Here is a 21,229-nt window from a genome sequence, read left to right as displayed (position 1 = left end):
TTCCAGTCCCCGAGTTGCTATATTCGTAGTACTTTCCTCTAGAATTAATTTTCGGTCTCGTTTTCTCCCTGTGGAATAAATATTTTTTGTTAATTTGTCAAATATATCCAATAAATTTTACAATGAATTTCACGCTAAATATAACCGTTTAATCCTCTCCGTGTAGAATCAAAAATTCTAAGTGTTAAAACAACGAGAGATTACAAAAAAGTACGCCCAAATAAGTACGTTGCTCACAGTCTAATTCACTGTCATCTCATTCAGCCGAGGGCAAAGCAAAACTGTGGGAAATCCAACCGACACGGAGTCCGTATTTTTGCTTCTCAAATACGATTAGCACCAGGATTGGCATCGAGAACCCACAAGAATGGTCCCCTTGGCAATTCTGAGCGGTGCAACCCAACCGAGTATTGTCAGCGTCCCGAGCTCCTTAATTTCTGGATCACCGAGCCACCTGCAGCCCGCGCACCAGTCACCGTCAATTGAATTTAGTTAATTATCTTGGAATTAATACTTTTCATAAAAGTCAAACCTCCTTCACAGCTTCCGCTTCTCGACTTTTAACCGATTTTTGTCCGCAACGACGTTTTCGGAAAGAGCTCAGACAGTGAGACGATTTTAGGCGCGTTTAAATACAGAAAAATATACGACAAATAGCCATAATGAAAGCGCAATATTATATTGTTTTTTTAATAACGGTGAATCGTTCATTCGCTGACACAAAGATTCCGCTGTTATTATCGCGGTAATACCTCCTGAAGAAGCGACGGAGAAGGAGAGAGGAATTGCCGGAGGCATGAATCTATACGAAGGAGTACATTCGTAAGATCTCCTCCGGAGTTCGTGGTTTCCGGCAGCATCGGTTCATCTCCCTCGCTTCTTCGGCCAAGAAGCTTCTCGCCGTCTCTCTCCCATCTTCCATATCCACAATGTTGAATATTCTTACAGAGTTATCCCTTCGGTTTTCTCGTAAATCTGTAATATCCGTACTGAAACGAGTACGGATTTCGCATCGAAAGAAGAACCGGACGAAGGATGCTTCGAGTTTAAAAAAAAATAAAAACGAGCGCGTTGTGCCGTCTCGCGAGCTTACGGTGCACCTGAAATTATGTTGCGTCCGTTTGATAACAGGAAATTATAACTTTCCGGTGCTCTCTGTTAACGCTCACCTTGCACGTGTTTCGAACACGTCCAACTCGATCTTAGATTTCAAAGGTATTAAAAGATAATCGCGTGCGGTTGCGAAGATCAATTGATTCGTCAATTCCAGCGAAAAAATCACGCCGCACTTTTCCAAGCACTCGCTTTTCCAAGAACGCTTGCTCGGTCGTTCCAGATCATTCTCCGGATTTTCGATACGAGTTCCACCATCGCCGGATCCATTTACTGGGCTCGTGGCTCCCAAAGTCGATCGCGAAAGGCTCCGACTCGAAGCTCCAACTTTTGATGGTCTTCCGCGAGTATTCCTCGCGGATCGGTCACTCGAAATTAGCATATTCTTTTTCTGATGTAAAAATACATGTATTTGTACTAAAATAGGAGGAGAACATTTGCATGAGTTTTCTTGGAGCGAGCGCGGCGTCACCGGGCGAGATATTGTCTCGAAGAAGTGAGCTCGGAGAGCACGCTTTCGTTGGTGCTCGCGTGCTCTCTCGCCTCGAGGCCTGCTCGTTAATATTCATGCGGCATTACTTCCTGTTACGTACTCAACGATACACTTACGGGCACACACCGCCGCTTGTATCCAGCATGCACACACGTCCGCGCGTTCGAATGTTGCGGTGGGCGAACGGGAGAGAACCGAGGGAACACCGAAGAAGAAGGCTCATTGGATGCAAGTATGTACGCGCATGAGAGTGTCAATAATTTGCATATACATAGCCTAATGCGAATCCCTTTTACACTAATATGTCAATGAAGAAAAATAAAAATGGATCTTCTAAGAGATTTATCGTCGGAGAAGAAAATGAGGGAAAGAACAAACATTTTTGACGCAACGGTGAGCTGTCACTTTACAAGTATGACGATACTTTGAAGCGTCAAGAGATTCTATGAGCATACAATTTGTATCATGGCACGAGATTTGTCACTGAATGAAAAACAAGTAAACATCAAAAATGTGGGCGAAAAAATGCAAAATTTTTTGATTAAATTAAAAAATAAATAATTCGTATATTTTCAATGCGTTTTCAACGCGTAAATATCAAAAGCTATCGAAAACAGATGTAAAATACTATCGCTCCTGTAAAGACTCTCTGGAAGCGACTCTACACGCGGAGAAAACGGTTTCGTTTTGTGTAATGAGGAATATTATTTTCAAGAAAAAATAATATATTATTTTTCAAGAATTTTCAAAGTATTCAGCCACCGATTACGAACAACATAGTATTTTTTTAATTTTCCAATTTTTCCTCCATTCAGTTCTAAACAGCTTTAAGTGCATAGCAAAAAGTGATGCACGTGCGAGAACTATATTTCGCTTTGTTATCGAGTGTTATTCATCGTGTCAGACTAGCACTTACTGATAAGTGGAGATTTATTGTAAATTACAAATTTTGACCGTCAGTACAGTAAATTCTATGATAAATACACGAATGTACACCGAATACGTGTGACATTTTACCATAAAAGTAGTTTTTTTCAGGATTGCCCGAGCATACTTAACAATATAAACATTTGAAGTGAGTGAAAACATTTTTTACTATGCTTATAGAGAAAAAGAGTCTTGAGTCTTTTGAATAAAGGGGGGGAAGAATGAGGAGACGGAATTGAAAAACTGCTAAAAATTGGGAGTGCAAAATAAATTTTAGGACGATTGTCATCGCGCGAAGAAAACTCGTGTCAAAAGAATTTAACGATTAGACAATTATAACGAATGGAATAAAACCGTTATGCAAAGGAAGTTAACGGAATGATGAATTTTCGTCAATCCAGTTCGCTGCGCAAATCGACGTACTCGAGTAATTGGTTTACCACACGAGCGACTTCACTAATCGAGGAACGTATCTCGTGTGCTTCCAGAGCCACATGGTCTCCTGTTTACAGTCAGGATTCCGCATAACCCAAGGATCCATACGCACAGGTATGAATGGCTCGCGCAGTAATGCTTAATACTCCTGTTAGCTTCGGTGGATAAATTCTGGTCAAATTCATCCCGACACTAACGCACGCGTGGCTATAAATTGTCTCATGAATTCCAGTGCGCAGGATTACTAACTCAATTTCATGAAATACACGGAACGTCGTTGGGATGGCGATAACGTTCTCCAAAATACTGAATAATCGTTCTGAAATCGTGAAAATGATTAGTAAGACTTTGGTTGGACTGAAATACAAATTGATTTAGAACGCAATTGTATTTCCTACGATTGACCAATGAATCATGATGCCGAGAAACAATGCTGCGATCGTCGTTCAATAACCATTATGGAAGTCAAAAAAATCGCATTTCCGACGAAAATATTTAAAATTTCATCCCAAATTTCCATTTTCCTCTGCAAATTTCTCTGTTAATTCCTCTGCAGTTATTTCATCCGGGGCAATGAACGTTCCCATTTGGTTTTCAATTCTTTGGTTTTAACCCTCGCAGTATAGTCACACCTCCGGACTGTGACGTAACAATCGTTGGGGGTGTAATCCACCCCACTCACATTGGAGGGCGATAAGTAGTTTAAAAACTGTAAAAAAAACTATAATAAAAATACTACAATGTGTTTTCAATCCTTTAAAAACGACCATGACAATTTTATTTTGTTCGCCCAGTTTTTAGTATTAAAAAAAAATGTCGAAAAAAAATGCAGAAAAAATGGCTTTTTTACAAAAAATTATGTAGAAGTCGTAATTTTCAATTAAACAAAAAAATTAAGTCCTTTTGTAAGCCCGAAATATCATGTTTTCAGATGGGAATGGTTCAATTTGCGACCGTCCCAAAAAGTATATTTATATTTCAACATCACAAGTGTGGGTTCCTTCAGAAAAAATGATACGCAAATTGTTTCGTATCGAATCATACATTATTACACAAATATTGTTGAAAACGTTTTCAAAATATTTCTAAATTACAAAAAACTGAAAAAAAGTCTTCCAAAAACTCGTGAATTTTTTATTCCCTCCCGAAAGTGCAATCGCGCGGTCGCAGCTCGGCAACACTGCAAATAGTTTTTTTCTCCCTATTCCGCGGACATAACGCGGAATTTGTTCATCTACCTCCTCAATCTTTCCTGGGTAATCCTCGGTCTCAGATTACATGCCATCTTGCAATTTCATAATTTAATAAGTAATTTTGAGAAAAAAAAATCCCGACTTCAAAATAATTTTTTTTACCTACTGTAGCAAAATATCACAAAAAAATTTAAAAAAATGTGCTCCGAAACTCTTTTTTTGCACTTTAGTCACACGGGGTTGCAGACACCCCAAATTTTTACAAAGTCTCATTTCTACGGCTTCCAAAACTGAACTAACGGGCCCTTCCAAATAATAACGATGAGGCTCTCTACTAGAAGGTTTAAACTATCGACAGAGGATGCCACAAGTGCCATTTTCTCAAAATTTCTATGAGGTATCGTCGCTCGAAAAAGGCCCGGGGTGAAATTCACGCCGTGTGATAATTAAGGGTTAAACTAAAGAATTTATCGTGTGCAGATAAACCTGAACAAAATGTATCGTGAATTCGCTAAAGTTTGCGGTTGTCGAATTCATCGGACGGACTGCGTACGTCATGGTTTCCAAAAGCATCGTAATTGCGATTGAACTTTTGAGAGTTTCCAGAATTCTTAGCCGGAAATTCGAATAAATGTCATTGCCAATCGATGAGCGAAAAGAAGCGGCAACGCGTGAACAGTCCGAGAGGAAAAATGAATGAGCTGACCTGTGTGATCGAATATTTGTAAAAACGACCTAAAAGCAGTCGTTCGCGTAATGAGCTAGGCTCGGTTTGACTGAGCGTTCGAGGGCGATGTAAATGTCATTGCCACTTCATTGGTAGATGTTGCGTGTAATGTGATTAATTTGCGCGGCGAGCGATATTTGCATAGCCGATTGGCAAATAGGGATCTCGCTCGTTCGATCGTGTATGTGCGGTCCAAGTGTCGTAGAACTCTCGAGTCTCCGTATACGTAAACGCACGAGAATCACAGAGCGACGTACAAACTTGCTGGAGCTCCGCACACGCATGATTCGTTCGGATCACGGTGGAATGTCATCGGCTGATTTCTCGCTCGTTTTGCTGCTGGTGCTGCCGCTGGATGCTCGGGACAGTGACACCGAGCTGTTGGACATGCACGACCACAAGCACGAGAAACGATCGATGACCAAACGCCCTGTAAATACAGGATGCCGCAGACTAAACGCTCCGTGATATGCAAACTCAAATTCGCAACGAAATTCTTCACTGAAAAGGAAAGCGATCGATCTTGAAATTTCGAGGCTATCGCAACGATTCCATCGGAAACGTCCTCTTTTCACTAAACTAGTCGCCCCCTTTTCCGCCTCAACGGTGCCGAGGTACGTAAAAATCTAGACGGCTCCGCTGCGACTGCGATCGGGCGACAGCCAGTTTCGAACGAGTCAGCTCGGACTCGAAAACATGCTCGACCTGCGACGTTCCATACGCAATAAATATAACTCGCCGAACTCGCGATAGAGCCAGGAGGAGAGTCGAAGTGATCAGGAAACACCCAATAACGAATTCACGATCGTACGAACACGTAGCAACGACCTTCCAGTCCCGTTATTACTCGTAATCGTCGTTCGATCGTGATGGAAACACGTCCCTTACGTACAACTACGCGTTTCCGCCCTGCTGGGAATCTTCTCGACAGGTGTCTCCCGTCCGATCCTCGCTCAAACGTCACCGTGAAAAAAGCTCACTTTCGAGATGAAAGACCCAATGAGATGATCGCTTCAGCAAATAAAGCTAGCTCAAACGAGGATAAAAATCGCAAGGAAAACGTCGAGCTCTCGTTTTTTGTTAGGTACAAGAAAAGCGAGGAGGAATAATGAGATTGGATAAACTTAGGAGTGTCGCTGACCCGTTTATTTCCCCACTGAAAATACGTTCGATATCGAGCTCACCGAAAATACACAGCACCGAGACAGAAAGATTCCCCTTGCATGTATTAATGGAGGGTACAAAAGACGAGATCACGAGGCAACGAAATGAGGATAAATTCAATTAGTCAATTCGCTGCTGAATTATGAGGGGTTTCACTTATTTTCGGTCGAATTATCGATGCAGACTGGAGCCCGATCCTCTCGCTGTTATTATGTGCCGCGCATGAGAATATTCGTCGCTCTGTATTGTCTGAATAAATGTGGCATGCACTCGAAATTTTCGCGTCAAGAGAAATAAGGTGGCTGAGGTCGTTTATCCTTCGACCCAGACGCCAAACGATCCAAATTATTCCGTTAATAAATATGTTTAACCGTGCTGCACAAACCAATCGCCGCGACGAGCTAAACGAAGCTTTTCTAGCCTCCGAACAAGACACGTGGACTTATGCATAATCGGTGCTTCATCGAAACTAATTTTTCGCTCTGTACACACACACACACTCGTCTCTTCAAACCCAAATAAAAATAAGCCCGGACACAACGACGACGCGATCCTCCGACGTTTCGCGAACTAACTATTCAACGCATTATTTATTTTTGCTAAAATTGCTATAATCCTGACAAAGCGGGAATCAGTTGTACATACTTAACACGAACCGGTCTGGACTGTGTATATTTTTACAGACTTCGTATAGGAACTCGATGGAATCGAGTTATTTTCTAAACGAATTTTTAATCTTCTTTTCGTCCACAGACCCACACGGAGTCACGTCTTCGAGCAAATGTCAAAAATTCGTACTATTTATATTCCGATGGTTTTGCATTTTTGTCACACACGGAGAGAATTAAAGGGCAATATTTAGCGTGGAATTCACTGTTCAATTCACCGAGTTGACGAAAAATATTTATTCCGGTAACAGACTGTAAAATTTTCAATCTTTTGCGGAATTTTCAGTTTTATAATAGTAAATATTGCAGATAGTTGAACTTACGGTACCGTATACCAAAATTTACAAAAGGTCTAGTGATTTTTACGGTGCTCAAAGTAAAATGTCTTCGCCTGTATGTATCGATCCCTCGTTTCCGAATTTCGTTGCACACCGAAACGGTGATTTACGCACTCCAACAATGGGCCGAGCATATAAAAAGAACGGGGAAATAGGCCGATATAGCGACCAGAGAACGCCAAATTCAGCGTGACGTCAACATTTACTAAAGACTCCGGTAAAAGTTCTTACTGTGAACAATGATTATTATTTTATTAATAGAAAAATTCAATTTCTTTCCCATAACAATGTAACGAATCGCAGCTCGTTATGGGACTATAATTTTCAAATAATTAATTATTCAAATATAATTCAAAATTCATATTATTTTTTTATTAAAAAATGTCATATTCTCATTTTATTAATTTATAAGAGAAAAAGTTTCGTTGATATTGGATAATTTAGTTGAAAATAAATGACTTCGGAAGTTGTTTTATTTCAATTATAATGACCGAGTCGCATGGTGCAAAAGTCGCTAATGAAAGGATAAGCCAGAGAACGAGAGAGAAAGAGAGAGAAGGGGTAGGAGAAACGAGGAGTTCCCCCGAGGAATTCCAGGCGTTTCCTATCTCCTAGGAATCCAGTCACGGCCGCTCTCGACCATCCTGAATCTCAAATTATGCTTGTGCCCGACCGCGACTTGGTCCGATCGTTGCCGCCGGAATTGCCGCAGGGGATTCCCACACTTAACCGAGTTATAGGTACCGTATCGCGCGCAACTATTATGCGAGCTTCGGAATACTCAAGTTATGTAAGCGAATAGCGTATTGCTACGCACCGCGGGGTCGATAAATTCGATACTATACAACTCCGAAAGGTCTTACTTCATTAAAAACGAAGTGGAGCGATTTTTATTAAACTTTCAAAATATCACGCGCATTGTCTAGAGCCGCGGTAGCAACTGAGACAAGTCGCAGTCGTCGAGGGCGATACTGTTTTTCAGCTGTTTTCGGTAACTTTCGAAGTTTATTTCTTCAATAATAAAATAATTACAGTAGTTCAGAGAACACCGCAAGTTTACACATTTATTATTTCCTTCCGATCGCGACCTCTACGGACTCTGTAGCTTAACGTATTTAAAAAATATTAATTATTTACTTTTCAACTTGATCAAAAAATTTTGCACTTTTTCGCACACATTTTTGATGTTTATTTGTTTTGGATTTACCGCAAGCATCGAAAGCACCAAAAATCGTATTTGTTATCGTTTGAAAAATCCGAAAACGCTTTCACGAGACACTTCATTATAATTGTTGTCTATTCGTCACTACTTCGTCCATTTATCAATTGTATATTACATGGTTTTAGGAAAATCAACGGGGAATGAAATTAGACACGAGGACAGAAAAAATATTGAAAATACGAGGATATAGGAAAAAATTGCTTGGATGGATAAATGAAAAGAAAATAATCATATTGTGCAGCTTTTTAGTGGGAAGTTTTCACTAGAATCATTTTTTTCGATAATAATTTCTACACCTATAGATTGATCTACGGAAAACGTAAAAAAGAACTTTGACAAGCTTCGTTCAGAATGTTCGAAGTTTCCTGTGAAATTTCGTAATTCATTCACCATTTTTGGCTATTTCAAACTGATTTTTTTCATCAGATGTGATAACCAGAAATTCTTGACGTTTGTCTTGGTCCAAACATACTAACAAGATCGCCGTGTGGCCACTCCGTCGCCAGATTACCCTTTTTCAATACTTGACGTTCGTTTAATTTACTCTTCAAAATTATTCAACCGAGGTGAAGCGATTTCCCAGATTTGACAGTTTTTCGGCCCCTCAAAATAGCAATTCTCAATAGCAGAAAGAAAAAGACACTATGAAATGTAACAAATTTATTTATAATGGTAAAAATTCTTTCCATGTTACAGAGCAACACTCAGGAAATCTTATTGCCCTCCGTTTGGGTTGAAAGGTGACATGGGGGGAGAGAGAGAGAGCAGGCATGCTCTCGAGGGTTAGAGACGGGAAGTTAGATAGGAATGAGGGAGAGTATGATTTAGAAATTTCTCTAGCCTCTCGTCTCTAATTACCACGTTGTACGAGAAATACATATAATACGTTTCCGAAGAAACTTGAAGCATATCTCGAAGTGACAGCTGTCTTGGGCTCGAGAATCGAGTTATTTGCAAATTTCGAGTACAATGTCGATGTATTTCTTTATTCTTTGTGAAATAACATTTTTTTCGACGATATAATCGTAAACCTCGCACGTTCAAATGAATCGAGGTTTTTCACGAGACACGAACTGAATTCGTCTGTTAAAACTTTGCTATTACATTATAATCCATTTTAAATGTGTATCGTTCTCAAAGAATCTTCCATAAAATAGGGTACTTAATCTAAATATAACGTAATCAGACTGAGAAAATACAAAAAAAAATGCTTTTTGTAGTTTTGAATAAAAATATTACAAAACTTGGCAGAATTCAGCAAAACGAGATGTTGTATTTGACCAAATTAATGTCTCGTTGGGCAGAAAAGATTCGATCAATTTTGAACGATAAATCAAAACAATGCGGAAGAATAATAGAAAAACAGGAGATTCTCCCACTTTGCGCAGAGTCTATAACGAGCTAATATAATATGAATACAAAAATGTGTGCTCGTGACATATTTGGTGAGATAATAAAAGAAGTTAATCGACAAAAATATTGTCACGAAACACAATGAATTGCGTGTGCAAAAAGAAACAAATAATTTACGCTTTAACATTACTTTCTTAAAAAGTAATAATAATAATAATAATGATAATATTATGAAACATTGGCATCGATATGAAAAATAACTTAAACAAGACATAATACGTGAGAATTTATAAATATAAATATATATATATATATATTTTTTAATCTTGACCTAATTTTTCTTTCACTTTTTTAATAGCTGAAAATGTTCTGCATCGTTTTGACGATTTAATAAAAAAAATAAAACTTTTCCTTGGGTCGTTAACCGAAACGAAAAACAATCATCTACCCGCAAAGAGGATACGAGTAAGAGAAGAAATGAAGAGAGATTGGAACGAAATTCATTCGTTCCGATCACGAAGCGGCGTCAATTGTTTGAGAGGCGATGATGCTGGCGTTGCGTAAGGACTTCGTGATAACCCATGCGAATGTATGTTTTCTTTTCCTCTGGCGAAAGAGCGTTTTTCCTCTGCTTTCAATTTCTCAATGGTCCTCGTTTGTTGATCAATTATGTGCTTTTTCGATTCCGCGTCCTATAAAAGTCATATTGTCTCTTGTTTTTTTTTTCTCTCTCTCTCTCTGTTTTCAATGCTGTTATTAGCACAGAGTCTTTTCATTTTTTTTTTTCATCAATGGTCGTACAAATCGGCGAATAAGATCAGTGACCAACACTCGCACTCGAGTCAGAACAAAATTTATTCGACAATTGCAAATCTTTCGAGGCACATTCGAATGAAAAATATTCTTACAAAATGTAGTAAACTTCGTTTCAGAAAGAAAACGTACAAGTTGCTTTTTGGTTCAATCAAAGCTAATCAGAAGCGACGTCATTTTCGGTTCAATTATAAATTTGAAAAAAATGAAAAAATTTAATAAATTTCAATAGGGCAGAAGATCTGACTTTTAAATGACTTTTAAAACTAGCATCGGACAGAAAAAACTTGAAAAATTCATTAAATGAAGCTTTCCGGAGGTTCCTCCAAATGATGTAACCAAAACCAATACAAAATCAATACAAGAGCAGCGCCCAAAAACCAACGAACCTGTTCCAATCGGATTATTTTATCCTTGAGTTGATTGAGATGTTTTACACGCTGTTTGTGATTGTGATGGCCGATCATCTCCGCATATTTTTCACTCACTTCGTGATAACTCGTCCGTAGATTTTCGCAGTCCTCTGAAAGTTTCTTGCTCTCCCTGAGACAAAAAACAAGCATAAAAATAAATAAGTTAAATTTTCACGTTTACAATTGTTTTGAAACTCTGTAAGATCTGATTAATCCACAGTTCAGAAATGTTTAAAAGTCTCTTGTATTCGTCACGTTACATTTTTCGGGTTATCTAAAAACATGCTTACTCGTCCGCAATTTGTCGACGATGCCGTTCTTCTTTTAATCGAACCTCGTACTGCTCTTGCATAATTCGTACCTTCTGGAAATCATAGAAAAACGTTTCAGTAAAATTATAGATAATAATGATGCGTGATGAACAATTTTATTCCTATTTAAGTATTGCCGATTTCCACATAAAATTTACTCACCTCCTTGTCGATGCTGTTGACTTCCAAGGCCTCTACTCTTTCTTTCAACTGAGATATTTCTTGTCTTGCCTGTAACATGACAAACATTGGATAAAATAATTGGAAAATAAAAACATCGATCTGTGTTGCAGTGGAATAAAAACATCCCCCTGGAAAATGGGTATTTTACGATTAGTTAACATCCGTTTGAATTCCTCGATCAGAATTTATTGAATAATCTTGAATTGAGGAAGAATTATTTTGTTGCCAAGGACGACGTTCTTTTATCGAATGCACTTGCCTCATGCAAAGCGTTTTTGCACGCAGATTCGCGTGTTTCGAGCACAGAATTCATATCTTTTGCTGTCTTCAACTCTCGAACGAGCTTCTCGTTATCCAGCTGGAGTTGCGATATTTCAATGACACGAGTATCCTCAAGTTCTTCCATCTTCAAAAGAAACTGGTGTGCCTCGTCCACTTTTCCAGCCATCATCTCCAGGTTTTTCTTTAACTGAGTTAATGATCATAAAATCAAAAACACCGAAAAAATGCATGGTTGAAAAAGGTAACTCTATATCCAAAAAATTGTTTTATCATTTATATATTACACTCGTGACTGGACATCGATATTTAAATTTTTCACAAAGACATTCGCAAAAAAGCTTTTCTTATAAGACTAATGAATGAAGCAGCTAAATGAATTTCAGGTGTTCAAGGGCAGGTAACAAAATTTTAACATTTGCCCGAAATGTACACATTCCATGCTCAAAAGTATACTCAATGTGCTAAACAAATTTGTGATTGGTTGTGTGCATAATTTTTGTGCAATAAAATATTGAAAAAAAAAAAAAAGAAAAACACTTTCTACCATAGTTAGATGTTTATGGTCATAAGTGAACTAAAGTTTTACGAACGGAATAGTGAAAAATAATGTCAAAAATGGGTTGACGACTGCCAAACCATCAAAAATAGTATTGCTATTTCAGCGTGAACTCTGTGATCCATCAGTCACGTGAGTGGAAGCAAGATAACCAAAAAATAGATGCACGGTTTTCTCGAAATATCGAACGTGTCTATGAAAACCGCTACTTTTACCAACGGCAAGACTATCTTAGGCGAATGATTCAAAGTTGATGACAATTTATATGCGGGATAATGAAAAAGTAGAATAATTTGTTGGCATTCATTGGGCAATGAATAATTTGAAATTGTATCCTGTCAAAGCCAAAATGAATTTGAAACTTAAATGTTTACCTCAGCAACTTGTTCGTCTTTTTTCTTATTTTCTTCCTGAAGTCTGGTGATTTCATTAACCGTAGTAGATTTAAAGCTATCGATTTCAGCATAAATACGGGAACGCACAGATTCAATTTCAGCAAGATTAACCGCCTCCAATTGGTCAACAATGCTTTTGTTAGCGTCAAGCTGTTCCATCAGTGTGAAAACTTCTTTGGTGAGTATTTTGGATGTGTTACGCATAGCACTGAGTAAACCACGGTGTTCGTTGATCGATTCTTCGCCGCTTTTAATAATAGTCTGAAGCCGTTCGACCTCAGCATTGCTCTCGGATAATTGCTGAGACAAAGCAGCAACTGATGCTTGATTTTCTGCCATCACGACCTCCATTTTTCGCCGTCGCGCTACCATTTCCGCAGCCTCAGCACGCATCTGATCCTTCAAAGTTCTGATCTCATCCTTCCGTTCCGCAAGCTCAGCCTCTGCACGATCCAAATCAGCCTGAAGACTCTGACTGAAACTCTCCTAGAACGCAACCGAATTTCCCGTGTTACAATATAATGTCCAATCTTTCATTAAAAATACTGTAGAGAAAAGTACACAAAGGAATTAAAGATTTTTTTCTCATAAGAAAATATTAGGGAACTCACGAAAAAATCGAGAATATTTTTCCAAAATTTTAATCGAACGTCACATTCTTTCTCTGTATTTAACTCAGTCGTTCATCACAAATGCAAAGGATAAACATTTCTAAGCACATCTAATCCAGATAAATTCAACGAAAGATAGAATTTCGCGTTCTCGTGATAAAAACTCTAATGTCTCATAAATAATTAGTGTATTACGCAGTAAGAAAACCCTAGACTCTAGAGTACCTGATTTTCGACGACAACTTTCAATTCTTCTATGGTGACTGACATTTCTTCCATTTCGGCATCGCGTTGATTGACCTTTTTCTCGAGTTCGAGTCTTTCGGCCTCGACTCTTGCGAGACAAGTAGCATAACGATCGGCAGCTTCGCGCATTTCTTCCTCTACAGCTTTTTTCGCGTCTCTCACCATACTCTTCACCTGGAAAGAAGCAAAGGTTGTTCAATTGAAATATGAATCGATGGTAAAAATTTTCCAACATTACGTGCACCCCGCAATCGCTTACTTTAGTATCGCTTTCGAGAATAACACGTTTGACGCGTTCTTCACTTTCAGCGCGACAAGCGGCCAGTGTTTCACGGGTCACTGCTTCAGCATTCTCAACTATCTTGTCTGCGCGTTCCTGAATTCGACGCTTTTCCTCCTCAATCGTCCTCTCCGTGGCGGCTTTCAACTCTGCCAGTTCTTTATTCCTCGCTTCGGCCATCTATACATTGAATCGTATTTGTCCGATCAGCATATGTATGCAAATTCAAGGGTTAGAACGAAAGCACATAATTTCAATTGACGAAAGAGGTTTTTCAATCACTTTCAAGAATTATTGCAACAATTGTTCGGCAAATAAAAATATTCCTTCTTATCGAGGCTGATTGGATTGATAAATTTTCTTAATTCATTACATACACTGTACTATTCTCGACATTAACCGAGAATTTTGAAAATGTCACTTCGCTGCTGAACTACCAAAAAATACGTACATTATCGATTTCCCTTATGTAATCGAGCCGCGCTTTCTCAAGCAACTCTTCGAGCCTCGACTGCTCTGACGTGAAGTGACGTCTCATAGCCTCAATTTCATTTTGATAACGCTGCACCTCCTCAATATGTGTCTTCTCAGAATTATTGAGTTGTTCCTGAAGGTCCTTTAGGTTTTTGTTAGACTGGAAAAAGGGAATGAAAATCTTCTCATTGTATTTATACAATTCAAACTTATACTAATGGAAATTTTATTCAAGAACTCCAACATCCCAGTTAAGGAAAATAATTACAATCGATCAAAAAACTTACTTCTTTGTAGAGTTTCTGAACGTCTTGGAGTTCTTCAGTCAAGAAGTCATTATTCTCACGTAATTCTTTGTTTTTAGCCTCCAGAGCCAATCTCTGTGAGCATTCAGCAAATTTTTCATCCTCCAACTGTTCACGTTCACGAATAAGATCGTTTTTCAAATCGATAAATTCGCAGTCTCGAAGATTCGACATTTCATTTAACTTTGTCTCGGACTCGCGCAACATTCTTTCATACTCGGCTCTCAACTCATCGACTTCACATTGGACAGTCGAGAGTTGTGATTGTAATTCGAGAATGACCTGTTGACGGGTTTCGAGTTTCGTTTCCAAATCGTTCTTACTTTTGCTCAATTCGACGACTTGGTCTCTTAAAATATCTTCCTCGTTCCTGAGATCAGCGATCTCAACATCGTGCTCCTTCTCTAAACGCGTCAACCGGTCGCGTAATTCGTCAGAAACAGTCTTCAAATTGTTCAACTGCATTGGACAAAAAAATGATTTTATTTAAAAAATTCAAATCCGCAATGTGCGCATTGATTTTGATTTTGATTATTGGCAGATCGAAATACTTATGAAATGAAGCGACGGATTGTTGAAAACAAATATTTTCTTGAATTACCTCTGCTTGCACAGACGCCAATTCATTTTCTTTGTCATTGACGATGCTCAGAAACTCGTCAATTTCACGCGCTTTCGCGCTTCTTACTTCCGACAATTCTTCGGTCAGTCTGTCAATCTCGAACTCCGCGTCGATCCTCATCTCCCTTAGACTGTTCGCCAGAAGTGCTGAATTTTCGCTCATTTCGTCATCTCGAGCGGTGTTTTGGGCGGCGATTTCGCGCTCCCTTTTTTCTTTCATTTCGGACAATTGCAGACGTAATGATTGTAATTCCTCAGAGTGCTTTTGATCACGAGAATCCATAATATCTTGTTGTAATTTTGCCTGAAATGTGGAGAAAAATTATAACCTTAAAATCTTCGTAAAAGGCCTCGACAGAAATTCAAAATGAACGTTTTTAAAGAAATTTGAAAATCTATCAAAAGTAATAATAAAAATATTTTTTTTTAAATACTCCAGCATTAAGCAAAACCCTTTTAACGTTTGAGTTTTAGACTTGAGAGTTCGGATTGTTAGAAAATTCACGAACCATTGATTCCAAATCCTTTTTGTGCTGTTCTTCCATTTCTGCTTGTTTAGCTCGAAGATTCGAAAGCTGTTCCTTCAATTTTTCAGATTCCACTTGATTGGTCCGAAGGTCAGCGAGTTCTTTTTCCAAGCGCCAAGTTTCTTTTTTCATTTCTTCGATTTGATTCGCGTGATCGTGTATCGTTCGATCTTTGTTGATGCACTCGACTTTCAAATCGGCAAGCTCGTGTTTTGCGTCGTACTTTGATTCGTTGCTGGCACCAAGAACCAGCTTGGTTTTTGCTTTTGGGCATGACAACGCGTTCGTTGTCTTTGCTGGACGTTTTTTTGGTAATTGTGGCTGAAATATAAAATCTCAGTTATAATTTTGTCCATAAACGCAACGACAAACGTGCTCAAAATTAACAAATCGAAACATTCGATAAACGGATCGTGGAACAAAATAATTTCATAACGATCATAAAACATTACGAAATGTGGTCAACCCTTGAAAAAAGGATTGCCTTCCAATGATAAAATTTACGTTTGCCTTCATGAAAACTGACACACAAAAATTGAACAAAAACTCAGCCATCTTCGATTCTGTACATTGATTTTTAGCAACAATAGTTCAGAAAAGGAATATTTTGTTTGAACAAAAAAACCTTTAACAGAAAACTGTTTTTTTTTTAATTTCAGAATTTCAATAATGCGATTACTAAAAAAAATGGCAAAAATGCTCCACTTGGTTCTATAAAATTCGAGATTACACGCGTGCATTTCGTGATAAATAATCCTCATTGAAAAATGGATATTGACACTCCATTATTGATGGGAGTCAAGAAACTCATAACGTTGCATAATCGATTTAAAATATCAATATTCAAAACCTCTCAGAATTGGCTAAAATTTTTGTTTCCATAAAATTAAAATTAGTTTGGTGCAAGTAATGAAAAAGTTGTCCCGAAATTTCCCGCCTTTTTCTCATCCGTGTGGCTTCATTTCCTCCCCCCTTCTTTCTCGCGTTCTTCCTCTTCCTACGTCCGTCTTCCGCCCATTTTTTAACCCCCGTCCAACCTAACTGGATCCTCAATCTCACGATCCCCACTCCTCTGAGACTTACCGTTCGGAACTTGGGGGAGGGTAACGTTCTGGCTCCCTTGCTCGAGACGGACGAGTTGCATTCCCCACCGCTGCTCGTCACGCTCTTGCTGTCTTGAAACCTCTCCTTCTTCTCGATCGCGATGCCCTTGACTTTGTTGTCGAATTTTGGATCGTAAGCACCCGGCGGTGGTGCTTCGCCTTGTGAGAAAAAAGGGAACAGAAAAACACGCACATATTTACACTCGGACACGAGATAATAAAACACGTGGCTGTAACTTTCTTTGTGAACAAGAACAGTCCGCAGCTGGTGGGAGTATGAGATATTATTTCGAAAAACCGCCCCCCGACCCTCGTCTGCACGCTTCGCATCGTCCTGTCACAAAAGACGTTGCTGTCCGCGTCTCGATCCCGATTATATAAAAAAAATTGAACGAACGTATCGCAAGACCCAACGGTACATGGATCATTGAAAGATCGCCTGACACGAAATGACTCGATTTTTTGTGGGGTTTGATATGTCGAATAACTGAATTGTGGAACGGTCGATATTTTGAAATTTTAAAAGTTGTGACATCAGTTTGGAGATAAATAAGTAATTCGAAATTCTTATTCCCAATCGACTATTCAGCAGGTTGGGTGTTTAATCAAAAATTTCTTCGATTTCGTATTTACCCGAAAATATATATTTCAATAGTTTTCATTTCGAATGCAATTTTAACGGACCATCCGAATGTCGAAAGTTCATATTTTCGAATTCACAATGGAGAGTTATTGTTTTACAGACAGACCAGAATATAGAGTAGGAAAAAATCGAAAGTGAATTTTTCGAGCCTATAAAACTTAGATATGCAAAATAGCGATAGCTCGAAAAGGCGAAAGTCAAAATTGCGATGTTTAAAATTGGAGATCACCGATCTGAGTAAGTATGTGAGTGAGACGCGTGTATTTGAAGCTATTTTGATCGATCGACTTAGTAACGTTTCGCTATTTTGACTCTTCGACTTTTTGGTGTTTCAGTATTTCAACGACGCTGAAGTTTCCAACGTTGGAGTCCAACGAAATGAATGAAATTAAAATGATTTATCCATCAGTTTTTTATTTCACGAATCATAATTGTGTAGATTGAAAAAATACAAAGTACAAATTCGACTGGAAATAAATTGGAGAATTGCTGGAATTATTGGACAGTTTTTTAGATCATTTCGTTGGGCTCCAACGTTGGAAACTTCAGCATCGTGTATTTCAACCTCAGTAATATTTGGTATTTCGTTATTATATTTTCAAAATTGTGAATTTTCACAGTACCGCTGACTGTAGTAATTTATGAATCGAAAGAGTGATAGTCGAATTTTCGAAAAATCGATTTTTTTTTAGTCCTTGGGCGATTGTTACATTCTATTTTCGATGTAAACGTGCTTCGACCTTGCACTTTCAGCTTTATTTATTTTCGGCATTCAAAGCTCCAGTCGAATCTATCTGCCTCCATATTATCATTCGAAGTGTATAAACTCGAGATTTTAGCTGTTGGAAATTTTAGTCATTCCAACATTTGATCCCCACCCTCGATTTTTGCCTCTAAAATCACGACAATATTCCCACCTGCAAAATAATTCATCGATCGATTCAATTATTCAGAGCATCAAAAAAAATATCGCCCCGAAATAGCAGGTGTAAAATTCCAATAAAAATATTTAACAAAGAGAAAGAGACCGGAGATTTTGCACTTTCGTATATCTCCAGCAACGTTTTTTGGGGACATTCTCATTTTTTTTATCTACCACTCGCAAATGATCTTTCGATTCTTCAGATACGAAGAGACATCGAAGAATGAGGTGGGAAAGGGAGACGGAAAACTCTCAAGACGGAGAACAATGAGAAACACATTTTCGAAATATTTGCACGTGTGTGAACCCCTGCTACATCACGATGACGCGGTACACATCACACAGGCCACAACGCCCGGGCAATGGCGACGCACGAATAAGCGACATTTGCCCATACTTTGTACGAGCACTGTGGAAGACCTTTCGCGCTTTTCCCGCTCATGAGGCCCAGTGCTGGTGTGTTACCCCGTACGCATACACATGTAGGTCATGCACGGGTCACTTCCCGCCGAATCGTCCCTTCACTGTGACCTCACAACGGCGTGGTTTCACGACGCTGAAGTTTCCAACGTTGGAGTCCAACGAAATGAACGAAAAAAACGTTTGCAATTCACCAATTTGTTATTTAACGAATCGTTGGTGCAGCTTGAAAAACTACGAATCGCAAATTTGGCAGGGAACAAAATAGGAAAATTACTGGAATTGTTGATGGAGAGTTTTTTTCGATCATTTCGTCGGACTCCAACGTTGGAAACTTCAGCGTCATGTGGTTTCACTTTTAGCCCTAAAGCGTTAGCAGAGCCAGTGGATTACGAAATTGAACGAATACATAAAAATTTTGGGCCAACAGCTTCGAGTAATTCCACCCATTAAATGAACTCGTAAGCAAAAATATTCTTTTTGTGCTGACTCGATGTCAGTCCCGTGATATAATTCGGAAAAGTTCTTCAAATCGGAAAGTTTTGATGATTGAAACTGTCGAATTATTGAGATAAAATTTACACCGAGGGTTTTTTAAAAGCAAAACTATCACAATTGATTTGTTTCAATTTATCATCGTTTTTCCTGCCTTGCGAATGTGTTTTTGGAAATCATAAAAAATGCTTATTCCGAACAGTATTCCTCGACTGGAAGCGAATACTCTCGGTTTCACATGGAATTACCGATATGTACGTAACACATAATAGCGACGGGACACAGGGCGAGAAAATACAGCGGGAAGGGGCAGCTGGCATTGCATGCCAAGAAACGTCTCTATGGGGTCATAGAATTACCAGGTGTAGCCCCCCCCCCCCCCCCCCCCCCAACTCTGTGTGTCGATCGTCACCCTTCGGTAAAAACTACGATAAATAAAATACCCCTCCCCAGCCCGCCCGTTCCTTCCATCCGTGCATAAACCGCGCTGTTGCGTATCCTCTCTTATGCAGAGACTCGCGACTTGCGACAATTAAATGCAACGTTTCCCACGATTCCGGCCGAAAGAGCCAAATGCACCGCGTCGAGGGGTTTTTGCTTTGTAACTTTACGATTTTCGTCATCAAAATAGCAACCGATATTTCCGATTAATTAGACAATTTATAGGTTTTTAACAATCAGTGTTCTGCAAAGCGTTCAGTTCGATTAAACTTGATTTTTCACAATCGCACGAATTATTTGAATTAAAATTTTTATCATTATGTTTAGCTTCGATCCCAGTGTTAAAATGTAATACAATGTTTGCACACAGTTCGCGGTACGGCGACTACTTGCCACGGCTTCCCGCCCACTGCACGCTTTTGCATGCTTTTAACTCTTATGGCAGTAGCAATTCGAGACTGACCAACGCTGCTTATGAATTTTCAACATTGTGACGAAGTGGCCATGTTGTCAATTTGAATTTTTTCTCGACAGAATATTTTTTTACTAGATACGATAACAAAGACCATTGTAAAGGATTAACCGACTTTTTTTAAACCGGGTTGTTTCCTTTAATTTTCAGAATTTATGAAAAAGATGGAATCTAATATATTTATTCGTGACATACGTAAATGAATTATTTTATGCTCGTAAATAAATAAACATTAGTACTCACTTGTAAGTTCGTTGAATCGTTGAATTCTGGCTTTCGAAAAAGACATTGTGTCTATGCGTGATTTTTGGAAATAACTAAGCTTGAGCAAACACGAAATTATTTTGAGTTCGACAGTTTTATATATAAAAACAAACCCCGCGCGAATTTAGCGAAAAGATAACGTTTGGAACAGGTATATATAAAAACGATTCACGAAACTTTGATAGAAACGAATATAAAATTTAACAGAGAAAAATGTACCGATTTTAAAAACGCGACGTTCGTCTATGAACGCTTTTTTTACCCATCGACGACTTCTATTTGACGCGTCTTCCCCCCGTGAACACTGAACCCCTTGTGCAAGGGAAAATTGCGCGACTACTCGACCAGCACAGCTGTTTAAAACGCGTTTTTCTTCCCTCGAGCCAGACACCGGTTCCATTTAAAACGACGGTTACACCATAAATATATCGCAGGATCGACCACTCGGGACAAGTTTGTTCCTTTCCACCCAATCGAATCGAAGTGCAATCGTGATTGGTCAGTATTTTCAGTAACGTGCCTCTCCCAATCTATAGCCCTTGGTACTGTGGAAAATTCAAAATTTATTAGAATAATTCACAAAATTTACTATTTATTTTATTATTAAGATCTAATTTTTCTCTTTGACTCGTAATCATTTAACCCATCTCCAAAAAATTGAAACCGACTTTTATTTTTAGTTCATAAATGCATGGTATTTCAAATTTGTTTGAAATATATTTGAATATAGTTATAAATTACCTACATATTTACTAATATTTTCTACATTTTTATAACAATCAGCAATTCTTGTCAGTCACTATTTTATCTATAATCATC

General features: G+C 38.6%; 1 protein-coding gene across 1 annotated transcript; it reads right to left on the bottom strand.

The window, feature by feature from the left end:
- Window positions 1-9,378: 9,378 nt before the first annotated feature.
- LOC122405906 (hyaluronan mediated motility receptor-like) lies at window positions 9,379-20,861 on the bottom strand. Its single transcript, XM_043410980.1, has 14 exons — window positions 20,390-20,861; window positions 16,734-16,912; window positions 15,633-15,971; window positions 15,104-15,427; window positions 14,485-14,961; window positions 14,175-14,357; window positions 13,703-13,903; window positions 13,423-13,617; window positions 12,566-13,072; window positions 11,613-11,822; window positions 11,333-11,401; window positions 11,150-11,223; window positions 10,836-10,989; window positions 9,379-10,325 (listed from the first exon to the last, which is right to left on the bottom strand). Exons 1-14 carry the CDS (start codon window positions 20,433-20,435, stop codon window positions 10,134-10,136), a joined length of 3,150 nt encoding a protein of 1,049 aa, XP_043266915.1. The 5' UTR covers window positions 20,436-20,861; the 3' UTR covers window positions 9,379-10,133.
- Between the last annotated feature and the right edge of the window lie 368 nt (window positions 20,862-21,229).

This window comes from Venturia canescens, chromosome 2 (genome assembly GCF_019457755.1).
Source record: "Venturia canescens isolate UGA chromosome 2, ASM1945775v1, whole genome shotgun sequence".
NCBI lineage: Eukaryota > Metazoa > Arthropoda > Insecta > Hymenoptera > Ichneumonidae > Venturia > Venturia canescens.
This window is presented reverse-complemented; position numbering and strand designations above follow the sequence as displayed.